General features: G+C 42.3%; 1 protein-coding gene across 2 annotated transcripts in view; it reads left to right on the top strand.

Annotated features, from left to right (window-relative positions):
• Positions 1-341: 341 nt before the first annotated feature.
• LOC119464293 (venom metalloproteinase antarease-like TtrivMP_A) overlaps positions 342-13,433 on the top strand; it is a 32,383-nt gene continuing 19,291 nt past the window's right edge. The window contains exons 1-6 of one of the 2 annotated variants that reach the window (XM_037725200.2): positions 342-546; positions 648-691; positions 2,549-2,721; positions 7,265-7,357; positions 8,426-8,564; positions 9,210-9,364. In XM_037725200.2, the coding sequence (XP_037581128.1) occupies positions 530-546; positions 648-691; positions 2,549-2,721; positions 7,265-7,357; positions 8,426-8,564; positions 9,210-9,364 (621 nt within the window). In that variant the 5' untranslated portion in view covers positions 342-529. The remainder of the gene's footprint in view (positions 547-647; positions 692-2,548; positions 2,722-7,264; positions 7,358-8,425; positions 8,565-9,209; positions 9,365-13,433) is intronic. The other variant, XM_049655756.1, reaches the window with a different exon arrangement.

Here is a 13,433-nt window from a genome sequence, read left to right as displayed (position 1 = left end):
GCAGCTGAACGATGTTCTTCCATTATCGCAAAGCAAGTTTCGTATATATGCGAGGTTTTTGTGCCCTTTTGAATGTTGGATAACGTGTACGTTGACAGTGGCTTTTAGGTGCCAAGGGACAATGATTGACAGATGCGACATCAGTGGAAAATTTCCAGTTCCATCATATTTTCAGACAGCAAATTGAACAGTACTGTGGTTTGCTTGTAGTATAAGTTTTACTTTCGAACTGATGCCAACAACTTTTTCCCCCATTTAAGTGATCTATTGATTCTGACTGCTTGGAGTATGGCCTTTCCTTCTGTGCTCAGTAACAAGTTAGAATAGACACTTTCATCTTGAATGTCTCACCCGGTGGTCATAAAATACTATTTGCCGCGCTTTGCATTCTGCTGTCGCTAAAGAGAAGCGAAGTATTGACGCAGGCTAAGTATAAAAAGCAGAAGAGTGACCTTTTTCACTACAAATCGACACACCTGGCAGTGTCTCTTCCACGAAAATATTGCAAACTTTCCACACGCTTCGAAAGATGTGGGCAAGTCCGAAGTCAGTTTTACCATTTTCAATCTTCTGTAGTTGGAATTAGGTAGCATGAGCAACTACTCAAGGGCTCTTAGATATAACATATATTGCTCCGCTTTTTACAGGATGCATATGATCTTTGTGGCTCTTTTTATACTCGCGATTGAAGGTAAGCTGGTTCACTTGTATTTACATTTTTTTTTATCCAGCTGGTGTATTAAGGTTCATGATTTAGCAAAAAAAGTCTAAAAATCGGGTTAGTTGGTGTCGTCTTTACTGTAGTCGTGTCCTGGCTAGACTTGTCGACTTTGCGTTCTCGTTTTAAGTTTGTCCACATCCCTCAGTGCAATAATCAGCGCGCTTTACAATGGGATTTATCGATTCATATTTGTGTAACACGACGCGGTAACGTAAATTAAGTGTCGAATGAGCTATAAATAAAGAAACATACCAGCGCGTGCACACGCATACAAATACATAAGTATAACCACTTTCTACCTACCCCAAAATTTTCATGATGTGCAGATATTCTAGGGCGGAGGTTTTAAACGAATCTAACCATTTATCTGGCAATGTAAGCACTGATTTAATTAATGCTAAAGTACTTTAACAAATCCCATAGGGCTCTCCTTGGACTTATTCGACGGGTGTGAATGCAAGTACATGTGTGAATAGCGCTCATCTTGCAGCCACCCTCACTTTCATTCCCTATTCAGTAAAGGGAGGCGTGGAGCTATGCGTCCTGACGCGTGTGTCATTTCAGCATCAGTCGAAACACACTCCACCAGTAACTGGGCTTCCCTGGTGCAAGGCGCACCTACTGTTAACAGATCGGTTCACATTTATGCTCATCTAAATCACTTCCGTCTTATAGCCTGACTGGAAGTAGTGCGGCTATTCCGCCCCCTTCCAGTCATGGTGGCAGATGCTCGCCACATAATATGAACTTGTCCAGCCTTACAACCCGTATATGTTGACTGGGTAGACTAAGACACAACATGAGACTACCAACATCGTCAGTGTGTTCGTTATGTCACGATCGTGGTGACGCGAAACAGTGCTTGTTAGGCTGACCGGAGTTCGTCGATGATTGATGGGTTTTCCTTTGTGTCTTGAAATTTAAAGCGGCTTTGAGCGACCATCCTGCTGGGGCACTGTATTTCCGGGAGTGAGGTATTTGGCCTTCTACTTAAGTTTCTTAGAAAGGCCGCGTTGTTCAACGAGTGGAGACGTTGAGCAGCCGTTGTTTTTTTCGTCACCAGGCACCTAATGTAGTAGGACTGGCTGCTTCGTGGACGTGAGTTGACCTGACGGAGCAGAGGAGCCCTATCTACGCAGCGTCTATAGCAGGAGTGTTCAAACCACTTTTCAGCGTTAGGGCTAAGTGGCATCATTTACATTTACATACTTTACATTTAACTGTGCGGCAAGTTTAGTCCTTTGCAACTTGGAAGAAGATGTTTGGGCGGAGCAATTGCAGGCACGACTTTCCGAGGCTAAGTATGCCTAGATAACGCCATTCTCCTCTTGCTTAGTTAGATACATGTCGGTCATCAATGCGCGATTACAGCTTTAGGCTGAGTTAAGCTCGTTCAGTGAACTGCAAATATAAAAGACGCGGCAGGTTATTCAGTTCTTCAGGCGTGCAAAGCGGGTGAAATTGTGCATACTGCCAAACTTGTCTTTGATCATGTCAGATGGGGAAACCAGGGAAGCGCGTGAAATTGTGCATACTGCCGGGTCTTGTCTTTGAATATGTCAGATGGGGAAACCAGGGGAGAGAATGTTTGTTCGCGCTGTGCTTTGCCAACTGCGAGGGACATCACATCTTTGTAAAAAAATCAAATGGGCCACAATTGATGTCAGGGGTGCAGCGAATTTCGCATCGCATTTAATATCTACACAACACATATATCCAATGTGTACACATCGAGGGTCGGCGTTCTTTAGCCAAAATTGACCCTTGCGCCACTAAACCCACTCATCAACAACAACACACCGAGACCACAGCCTTTGTTCCACGCAGGTAAGGAAAATGCGAGGCTCGTTTACCCAAGACTTCTTGAGGAGAGGTCGTCTGACGGGAGGATGGTGGTTCACGTGCACGACGACCTCACGCTTAACCTCAGGAAATCGTCAGTCGCAGCCGGCGAAATCCGTGTGCTGACGGAGGAAGACGGACGCCGCGTCACCCGATTCGTGAGTTGAACACGTCATGCCAGTAAACTACAAAAGTTAGTCAGCAGACATAGCAATGGTCTGATAGTGACTAGAATATGAATATATTATCAAGAATTGGTAATCACTTTGATTAGAAGTAGGGCACACGCTAGAGTGGCATCGCCAGCGCCTCGAAACAGCTAGTGGCACTCCATCTTAGGTGCTGGTTTCATTCAAATCTGAGACATCTTCGTGCTGCCAATAGACTCCCATTTATTTACTTATTTTATTAATAAATTATCTGCTTATTATAAATCGATTTATTTTGAAGCGAGGGGGCAGTAAAATTGAGCAACCAAATGTGCCCGACACCACCGTCTAGCTTCCACCAGGCTCTGGCAACGTCACTGAAGTGCTCATAATTTTTCTTCTTCGCAACGCTTTAAGTTAATTCTTATATTGAACATGTTAAATCTGCGGAATTTAAAGTCGTCATTGCTCAGCACTAAGCAGCAATTCGGAAAATAGCAGCAGCTGCGAGATATCCAACATTCACGCTCACGGAAATGTGAACCGGCTTTCAAGGTGAGCATTAACAAAAAACTTATATCTCTTAAGGTGAGACGAAGCTAAGTGGAACGCCATTGTATTTGGTGAACGAGTAATAGAAGCAAGTTTATGAATTTTTACTGAGGGTACATCCCGACGGCAATTCGGCAACTGCAAGAAGGGAAATATAACCAAGGAATTAAGAATGTATGATATCATGTATACTAGTTACCTGAATTAGCGATTACCAGACAATAACTGATGCCCTCGATCACCGTTTATTTTGCCAAAAAGTGTCCTTACTATGTCAACAGAAAATGAATAACTTTGGATCTTCAAACAGGTTGGGTAAATGAAGGTATGTCACATTGAGACCTTACTAAGTGAAATCGTTTGAATAACTTCAAACAACACGCTTGAAAGTTGGGTCTTCGCACCTCTAGCATCGCAAAATATATTAGGCTGATTCATAGACGTGGCTGTGTAAAACTTGTGAAACCAAGTATCACTTTCACTTAAATGATAACTACTGTAACCATCAAGTACACAAGAGCACCTACAAAATAAAAGCTGAATATGATTCATTGAAGATAGTCAAACGAATAAATTCTAATTATATCAATTACTTCAGGACTTTTAAAGATCTGTACGTTTTGCTGCAAATACGGCAGGGCACCCTTATGATACGAAAAAATTATTTAAATGTCGGCACGTTGAAAAGTCGCGCAAACGCCAGAAAAAATGTCGCTCAAATGTCCACACGTTGAAAAGTCTAACGGACACAAGCGCTACACCAGGCAACATTTTATTGAAAACAGCAGTGAGTATACGTTAAACCAATAAAAGTAGAACGGCTAAACAGATTGCAGGATGCGTATGTTCGTCTTATTCGCTATCCTGCAGTTTCTAGGTGGGGCAATAGGTGATTATAGTTATTGATCAGTGCTTGTTCTGCTTGTTACATCTTCTATCTTATTGTACTGTTGATGGAAAATGAAATTGTTCCGTATTGTAGACCATCTTCAAAATTACCGATCCACGTTTCTGTTCCTCAATACGTGCTAAGCAAAAGTTTTTACAAGCTTACCAGAAAGCCCCCGAAAGACCAACAGTGAGGCGATTCTTTTTCGTATTTCGCGGGCTTTCTTTCAGGTAAAATTCGATAAAATAAAATAGCCAAAAACTGTCAAGACAGGCAATACTGTTTGTTTTTTTCAAAGCAAACAAAAGTGACCACCCATGAATGTTTCACTGGGCTGTTTGAAGGTCGGGTGTGTCATCACCTTACACTTGCGTCGGCAGTTAAGTAAATTTGACGCCTGGAGATTGGAATAAAATCGGAGTGGAATGGTTTTTCGTGACACGACTACTGCTGTGTTCAAGTCGCAACTGACCGACAAATCAGTACACGTTGCTCAGTCGATATTTCCGTTGGTGTTACGGCCACACCGTGTAAACTTTATATTTATCATTCAAGACCGAATAGATGCATACTCCCTTCAACGTAATTATTGTCGCATGTATACAGGCGCCAACACGCCTTCTACACGGCAAATCAGTTGTTCGGAAGCCCACAAGATAGAGGAAGGTTGGTGAACGGGAACTACGTGCTACAGGCAGGTGGAGGAAACTTTTCCGTTTTATAAACGTTCCTGTAGCCTTCCGCGATACGGATATGCCTGTAGTATTCAGTGTCCCTGTGCTTCGAGTGGTCGATCAATGCGGCCTAGCTCTGCGATTCGCTGGCCTCCTGGTTAGCTCAGATAGTAGAGCGACCTCTCCGGAAAGGCGTTGGTTCTTGATTCGATCCCTGGACCAAGGCAAACTATTCTTAACTGCGAAACTTTCCTTCTGAGAAATCTAGTATTAGTTGTAGCCTTTGTAGCTTCTTGCTAAATTAGGAATTTTTCCTTTCATGAACATTCGACCTGGAAGAGGACAAAGTTAGGCTCCATAGTAACTAAGTTATACCTAGTGTGACTGTCATTTTGGTATTATATCCAAGGCACTTTACGAACTGTTTCTTTTTCCTTTATTTTTTGCATGCTGAGTAAATAGGCGAGATCAAGGCAGATCGCCAGGAGCTTTAAAACATTTAAGATGGATTAACATTTTGTGCACGTCACAAGTGTCCGATGATTAACTTTTTACGTAGGTTGTGCTGAAAGATACATACGCTTTTTAAGGCCTGGGATGCCTACTTTTACAGCAAAGCTGTTATTGCGACACGATGCTATTGAGACTGTGCGCTCAAAACGTCCGCACAAAATGTCGCTGGAAGTTCACTGATAAATTGCTTAACCTAGAACGTTAAGTCTCAAAGGGCACGTTGACCACGTCATGAATTACATGTGGGCAAAGTAGAAGCGTATGGGGCAATAGACGCATGTCCCCGTATAGTTTGCACCGGTAAATAAAATAAAGCGTTTTGACGCATTGGAGCACTTGGGTACGTCAATGAGTATTGCGATAGCTTTATGAACGAAGATGAGAGTATGCAGCTGCCTGAAGCCACTCCAATCGACGCCATTGATATGACAAGGCTTCAATTGTTGCTGCAAATAAGCGGCTCAACATTTTGCTTTCGAAATTTTCCGCTTTTAAAACTTTTCAAACATACATGTATACAGTGACAAAGCATCTTTTCTCCGAATCAATTGTTAAAAGTGCTTTTCTTAGTTCGGAACGGTTCATTCGAGAGCTTGAAGTGGTCACGTGTTCAAAGGCCGCCGGTGCAACAGCCGCGGCTTGGCGCAAGTATACAGCGAGGAGAGTGCACCCAGGCTCCGGAATAGTCAGAAGAACTAGAAAGGCGTCTTCGACGGGAATCACTGCCTCGAAACACTCTGACAATGCGCGCCCACTCTGCTTTTTGCGGTTAATTAACTGCAAGTATGTATATTTTTTTCAGGCATTGATAGTTCACCAGACCATTGACTCAATATTATTGAATAGGCTGATTAATTTATAAGTTCTAAGGGTGTGCGAATTATGAATTGTGAGACCGAATCGAATACGAATCGAAGAGTGTCAGAAGAGAATCGAATCGAACATCGAATAGTTTTCGAATAATGAACAGCCGTTGTAACGATGATAATAAAACAATGCTCACATCTTGGTATTGCTAAAGTTAGCAAGTTTCTGTCATTACATAGTACGTTATGAAGCGCTGTTTAGTAAAAGCGCAAATAGAGCATTAGGAGCAAACAAGTAGTTTCTTCGCATGCATGGCACTCTTCAGGGAGTACGAATGATCGTTGTATAACCTTTAAAGTACGGGTACCTAAGCAACCTAGCCTGCTCTACTATGCAAGTGCTCATGTTTTATGTCTATACTATGCCCGCGGGGATGAAAATTTACCGTACTTTTGTTCAAATTTTGTTTAATAGGGTGCAGTGGACGTTCTCAAATATTTGTAATGTATTGAAAAAGATATTAACATATACGAATCGAATGTTGTCCTATTCGATTCGGTATTCGAATCCAATAAGACAATATTCGATTCGTTATTCGAAAGTTTCAAAGATTAGGCACACCCCTAGACTTATACTCAAATAATATTTGATTATATTTTGTGCATAAGCACTCCTCATGGTCAGAAATGAATGTGAAAATGCTGTTCTATTTTTTTCGTCGATGTGGAACGGCTGTAGGCATCGCAGGGTTAAGTACCATAAGATCTTCTTCACTGTCCAGTAAAACACGTGTCATTCTTCAAGCAGTCCTGAAAGTATAAACACTCAATATAAGCTTTTGGGATATGAACTTGTAACTAGAAGTTACCGCTATGATAAACTACATCGGTGTCAGGGTTATAACTGAAAAGTTCGATGTAACAACAAAGAAACCAGATGATTGAAAGGGGTGAACGAAATGTCCTCTTCTGCATGTGTTTACTCTAACCTCTGAAACCATGAATCCTTAAGAAGTCGCTCAGCTTTCCGTCGTTACCAGGTTGGATTGTTTATTTCTGATAACACCGAAAACCTTCTGTTTATGCATTCTCTCAAGCAAGCTCATGCCTGATTTCAGTACAACGGGGAAGATATTGAGAAACATCTTTACGAAGACGAAGAAAAAATTGCCGCTGTCATGTTGACCACAACTGAAAATGGTGTCCGCATGGTAAGTGGAAAAAATGCCTGCCGCAGCATATCTTAACATGCATGCTTCAGACCTCTTCTGCCACTGGGAAAAAAATTCGAAATGAAAAAAAAAGGGATCTTTCATACTACTCCTTCTGCTAAAGAATGAATCAGTGCTAAAATAAAGTGAGTAGCTGAATTTACATTTAAAGAAGCAAAGCCTGCTAATTGGTTCCCTTTATTACGAGCAGACAATGCGTGTACGTGCTAGTTAACTTGTTTTAGCCTGTAATACACTGATTGCCTATACTGTCCGCTATAGGGTTTATTCTATCTATTCTGGCCTCGCGGGTAGCACTTGACGGGATCAAAGCGTCCGCTATCCAGCTAGATGACGGGTCGAATGCAGTTGAACATTTAAAACTAACTGTAGTTACACTGAGAAGGTAAAAAAAAGCTAGTTAAAACACACAAAACGTTCAGTTTTTGAGCCCATAAAAATGTGGTCCTCTCTCTAGGGCTGGTGGCGGCGGCGATTCTGGCCGCCCCAGCGTTTTTCGAACCGCGATTTTCATCCCCTTTGCCGTCCCCCAGGCCCGGTCGAAACACCAACCGACACATCGGAGCGCCGTCGCTGGGTCGCTTCCAGGAACACAGCTCGGAGTCCGCGGGGGGTCAGTGAAAACAGAAAGCCATAAAAGAGAGAGGAAGGGTCGCTTCCCTCTTGAAAGAAAGTGTGGACGCAAGCTCGCGATGCGCACAGAACACTATCAGTGTAGGCTTAAAATAATATCCTGCGGCTTCGGCTTAATTCTACCCGTCGTGTTAGCTAAGTGGCCATATATGACGTTACGCTGACTGAGCTTGAGGTAGCTGGTTCGAACCCGTCCACGACGACCGGATTTACAGAGGGGCGAAATGCGAGAAGGTTCCTGTACTTCGATTTATTTGCAGGTTAAAAAAAAAAACTAACAGGGGTCAGAACTCATCCGGAGTCCCCCACTGTCGGACGCGCGTCATCATCAGCTGGGAGTTCTGGCACGTCAAAACCCCAGAAATTGTGAATTCTTTATTTATTATTTTATTTCGGTTTTCCTACACATTGAAGGAAGGACTAGTAGGACCCAAACACAGGATTCAGCCAACGCCGATCTCGGGGAGATCTGAAGATGGCGTGGTGCCTCATGAGATCCACGAAATTGAGCAAAAGGAAATGTTGGATAAAACTCTCTCTTACAGACGCGAAGGTGAGTCTCATTTGTAACGCCCTTTTACGATAGGTGTCCTACGAAGAACTTTCACTTGATGCACTGAAGAAAATCTTATTGTTAAGCTTGGTCTGTGAATCCGCATATCATTTCAATTGAAATTTATTTGGTTACCTTGATTTTGATAGAATTACGCCCTTCCTCAGCTTTCATTTTCACGCATGTCCCTGCATAGCAATCTTTTGCAAACGATATCTGAGGAATTTGTGGAAATAAATGTGAAACTGCGCAACTGGGCTGAGCATATTACCAGATTGAAGGGAGTTGAGTGCAACGAAGCAGGAGGAAAATAAACACACGGTGGACACACAGGCACTACTAATCAACAATGGTCTTTGTTTTCTCCTCCGAGCCAATCTAAAGTACACCTTAAGCACACCGTATTACAGTTCACGCGGACCTCCTCGTCACCAACAAACAAAGTAAACCAGACAGATCACAAAAATAAGCTCCGAAGAGACGAACACCGCCATAAAATGTGCAGCAATTTCCAATGGTCATCTTGCGCAGTTTTAATTATTAGGCGAGTGGATTCACACTTACTGCTGCCCATGATAACTATTTTGTGTGCTGTAGGCGCTTCAGCTCGATGTCTGCACGTAACAAGACTATTTCGCATTACAGATCCAGATGTCCCCAGTGAACGGTCATCATTATATGCAGGCATGGTTCCGGCCGTCGTCACTGTGGAAATATTCATAGTTTCAGACAAGAAGCATCACAGATACTTCAGTCGTACGGAGCTAGAACTGCGGTATTTGTGCATTCTTATGAACGCTGTAAGTGTTTGCTTATTTTAGTTTGCCTATTGCGTGTGTTGTGCTCTGACACAATCATTGCGCATGTATGAAATGTAAATCAAGCGGTATGTGGCGTCAAGTGGAGTTTCATTTTTCTATGTCAACTGGGCATTTTGCTTTATCTGCTCATATCGGCATGCCGAGAAAGGCCGCGTTTGGAGGTGTTACATAATATATATATATATATATATATATATATATATATATATATATATATATAGTGTAACACCTAACACTCCCAGGGTTGGTTCGAGTTGTAAAACAAGTAAATACCCCAGAAAGTGGATGGGAAAACGGCTCCGCGGTAGCTTAATGGTGAGAGCATCACACGCGTAATGCGAAGACGTGGGATCGTTCCCGACCTGCGGACAGTTTTTTCATCCATTTTCATTTCCCTTAATTTATCATTTCTTTACTTCATTTAGTAAGCACAAGTAATTTCCCCTATGTTGTCCTTGGTGTCTGTTTTTCGGCTTCTTATGATACTTTACATGGATGGGACACATACGCGAAGAGCCGGTGTCCATTTGGAGAGAAAAAAAAAGATATAAAAGGGAAGTGAAAAGAGAGACGTTCGCCAGAGGGCATCTGTCATTGACCACCATGGTCGAAATAAAGCGTGCATTCGCCTAAGATTAAAAGAAAGCAAACACATGATTTAAATTCTGGGGCCGCTTCGGATCAATTGTTCACAATGAAGAGGAGTGTGAGAGTATCCGATTATTCTTACGTAACGTGGTGCAAAGTGCGCATTAATACCTCGGGAAGATTACTCCCCGTCCTGATGAACGCGTGTGTTGTCCACTGAATATATAAAGAGTAGAGGTAGGCGAATGTCAGCTTTTTCGAATACGGATATTACGTATAGAATGTCGAATAAAATATTGAATAGTAAAACAGAGAAGCATAATTGTACAGCAGGAATATTACCCGTGAACCGACTAGTGCGAAAAAGACAGCTAACTGTCAGAGACAAGGGATCAGTTTTACACACGCTATAACTAATTATGAGTAAAACAACAGCATAAACAGCCTCTCCACATCTTTAGAGCTTAGTTGCCAAAGTGTTTTCCAAGAATGACCCGCCACGGTGGCTTAGCGCCTATGGTGATCCGCTGCTACAAGCACGAGGTCACATGTTCGAATCCCGGCCGCATTTCGATGGGGGCGAAATGCGAAAACACCCGTGCACTTAGATTTAGGTGCACGTTAAAGAACCCCAGGTGGTCAAAATTATTCAGGAGTCCCCCACTACGGCGTGCCTCATAATGAAATCGTGGTTTCGGCACATAAAACCCCAGAATTAAATTATTTCCAAGAATGAATGGTTGCTCTATTGCTCGCTTTCGAAGAACACTAAACAGATGGCTGGTAGAAAAAAGACCGAGGTTGCACCCCCCCCCCCCCCCTTCAAAAAAGAAAAGAAAACATTGATCAAGAACTTTTGTGCCGCAGACACATTTCAAATGGGCTGTTGGAAGGAAAACATCACGAAATCATCACTGCTTGTAGCATACAACATAAAACTGCTACATCAGTGACTAGAGTAACAACAGCACTAAATGACAGACAAGCAAAAATAAGAGGTTATCATGTAGGCTCTCACCGCAAAACCACAAACAAAGCTTGCATTACCAATATTTTTCTGCATTGCTTAAAACATTTTTGTAGTTGTTTCACTTTTGATAAATTACGACGATTTGTTCAACAGGTGGAGAACATACTTTAACAGTCGGTTATTTGGAAGTATTTTGTTAGTTTCGATTCTTGAAAACTAGCGAATACTTCTTTTGCGAATACAAATACGAATAGTTCATGTGTGATATTCGATTCGTATTGGAAACTTCGAATACCCCTAATAAAGATTCTAAGAACAGACGCGCAGATAGACTCTCCTCTGTCTTTTATTACACCAGCAGAATCACATTCAGTGATGCGCTCAGTAGACATTGTACGCCAAGACATTAGAGCTTGGGTTGCCTTTCCTGACGTCGTTCTGGGGCTGTTGAATCTTTCCTTTAAAGTTGGCTACCATGTGCCGGCCAAAGGGAAAAGGGATAGAAATGTTTGCTGAACACAGCAAACCTGTGCTCAGCAATCACGCACCGCATGAACGGACAGCTAGCTACAATCGGCAAGTGCGGTTATGCGGAATAATACTCACAGCCTAATCAGCAATATGGGCAACACTAAAAAGGGATCAAGAGCCACATGTCTGATCTCACGCAGCTTTCAGAGAAACTCTTATCGCAAAGCCGAAGACATCCATCACAACTGCTCGGTCTAGTGTATCTGCGCACAGGCAAAGGCAGACATGAACGGGATACTCGAAAAAAGAAAAACTATTTAGTATAAAATAATAATACTAGGCAAAATATTTACTACATAAAGTACGAATCACCCAAATTCCAAGAGTACACATGCAGAGTACAAGATACCGAGAAAAGTATTTCGTCAGTTTCAAGATACTTTCAAAATACAAGACACCGTACAAAGAGAAGAATTTCTACGTCATTGCAGTGCTTGACTTTGTCAAACACAGGGAAGGGTTAAATTCCGAAAAGCTTTCCTCCCGACCTGGGAAAACGCTGCTTTTCAAACTTTGTCTTAAACAGCCTGCATTCTTTTTTGAAAATATGACCGTCTAAAGTGAGAGCCTCTGTATACGGCACATCAGCATTGTGCTTAAGAAAAAAAAAGAGCGTTCATAGACTGCAGTACTTCAATACTGATGTTACATCTTAGCCCACAATGTCGTACTCAAATTAAGCCCAAAACGAGAACAAGATGGAAGCAGGAGCCAAAGTTTCTACAAGTGGACTTGTCTTGCTCAAGGCCTTGAAAGAACAAGTCCACTTGTCGAAACATTGGCTCCTCCTTTCACATAATTATTTGTTCTCGTTTCACTCATCGTCTTGAATTTTCATCTCCCGCCTTCCCCATGTTTTCCCTCAAATTAGGAGCGAAGTTCTTGCGTAGCTGCGCTTTCAGCATTGACCGCTGGCGAGTTGTGAAAGGAAAGTCTTTGTCGTGTGCCCGACTTTGTTGCTCTTTTTCGTTTACTGCAGAGCAAGTGGGCCGCCGAGCAAAATTCACTGAGTTCAAAAAATAATCAGAGAAAACATCTTGGTAACACGGTCGCACAAAGCCATCATAAAAGTGCGCTGCAGCGTGCCCGCTTTTTCTGCACTTATTTGCGACATTTTCCGAAACAAATCTGCGCACGATGACGTCACAGGATTGACTCTTAAAATGACAGCATTTACTGAGGCAATGCATTCCTGTATGTGCTGAGTACGTATCTTAAAAATAAAAGGTGAAAAAAAAAAAAGACCACCAGCATGGGTAGGTTACTGCACTAAATTCTGCTTTACGAATGTATATCTGAAATACAAAAATTTACTTTCATTTCATTTATTTCTGAGAGTGCCCAAGAACAGCTCTCAAAATACTGACAAAAATATGCAAGAAATTGGAACACGCTTAAGCTTCGCCTTTAAGAGTGGAACGCGATAGCGTTATCAGGACCCGTTCGCATCGCATTTTTCTTTGAGTCGGTTTCACTACAACACCGCACGTCGGAAAGCCAGCTTACAGAGACCAAGCTTACACCGATCCCCTTAAAGTCGGCTTTACTATTAAAAAGAAATACATTGCTGAGACGACGTTTTTCGAGGGGCAATATAAGTCGTCTAATATTTAAATTTTAAGGCCCTAGCAACCTTTTTTATTATTTTATTAATTGTTTGCTATTGCCCCGACGCGCGCGCGTGTTCAAAACGCACTAGGCAGACCAAGCCCCAATTTGACCTGCCGAGTATGCGAGCGCATATCTGGATAGCATTTTCGCAAGTAGCATACCCGAGTGCGCCGCTGTTGGTATGGTAGAAACAAGGAGTTTTTTTTTTTTTTTTTTGCAAGTGCAAGTGCTTTATTTCTTCACATGAACATGATTACATAAATATCTGGACCGATAGCCAGGGAAGGCTAGTTTTTTCTTTTTTTCAACCTCCTTGGGTAGAAACGGTGGCAAAAGGGGTTTGTGCTT

The sequence above is a fragment of the Dermacentor silvarum genome, chromosome 9 (assembly GCF_013339745.2).
Source record: "Dermacentor silvarum isolate Dsil-2018 chromosome 9, BIME_Dsil_1.4, whole genome shotgun sequence".
NCBI lineage: Eukaryota > Metazoa > Arthropoda > Arachnida > Ixodida > Ixodidae > Dermacentor > Dermacentor silvarum.
This window is presented reverse-complemented; position numbering and strand designations above follow the sequence as displayed.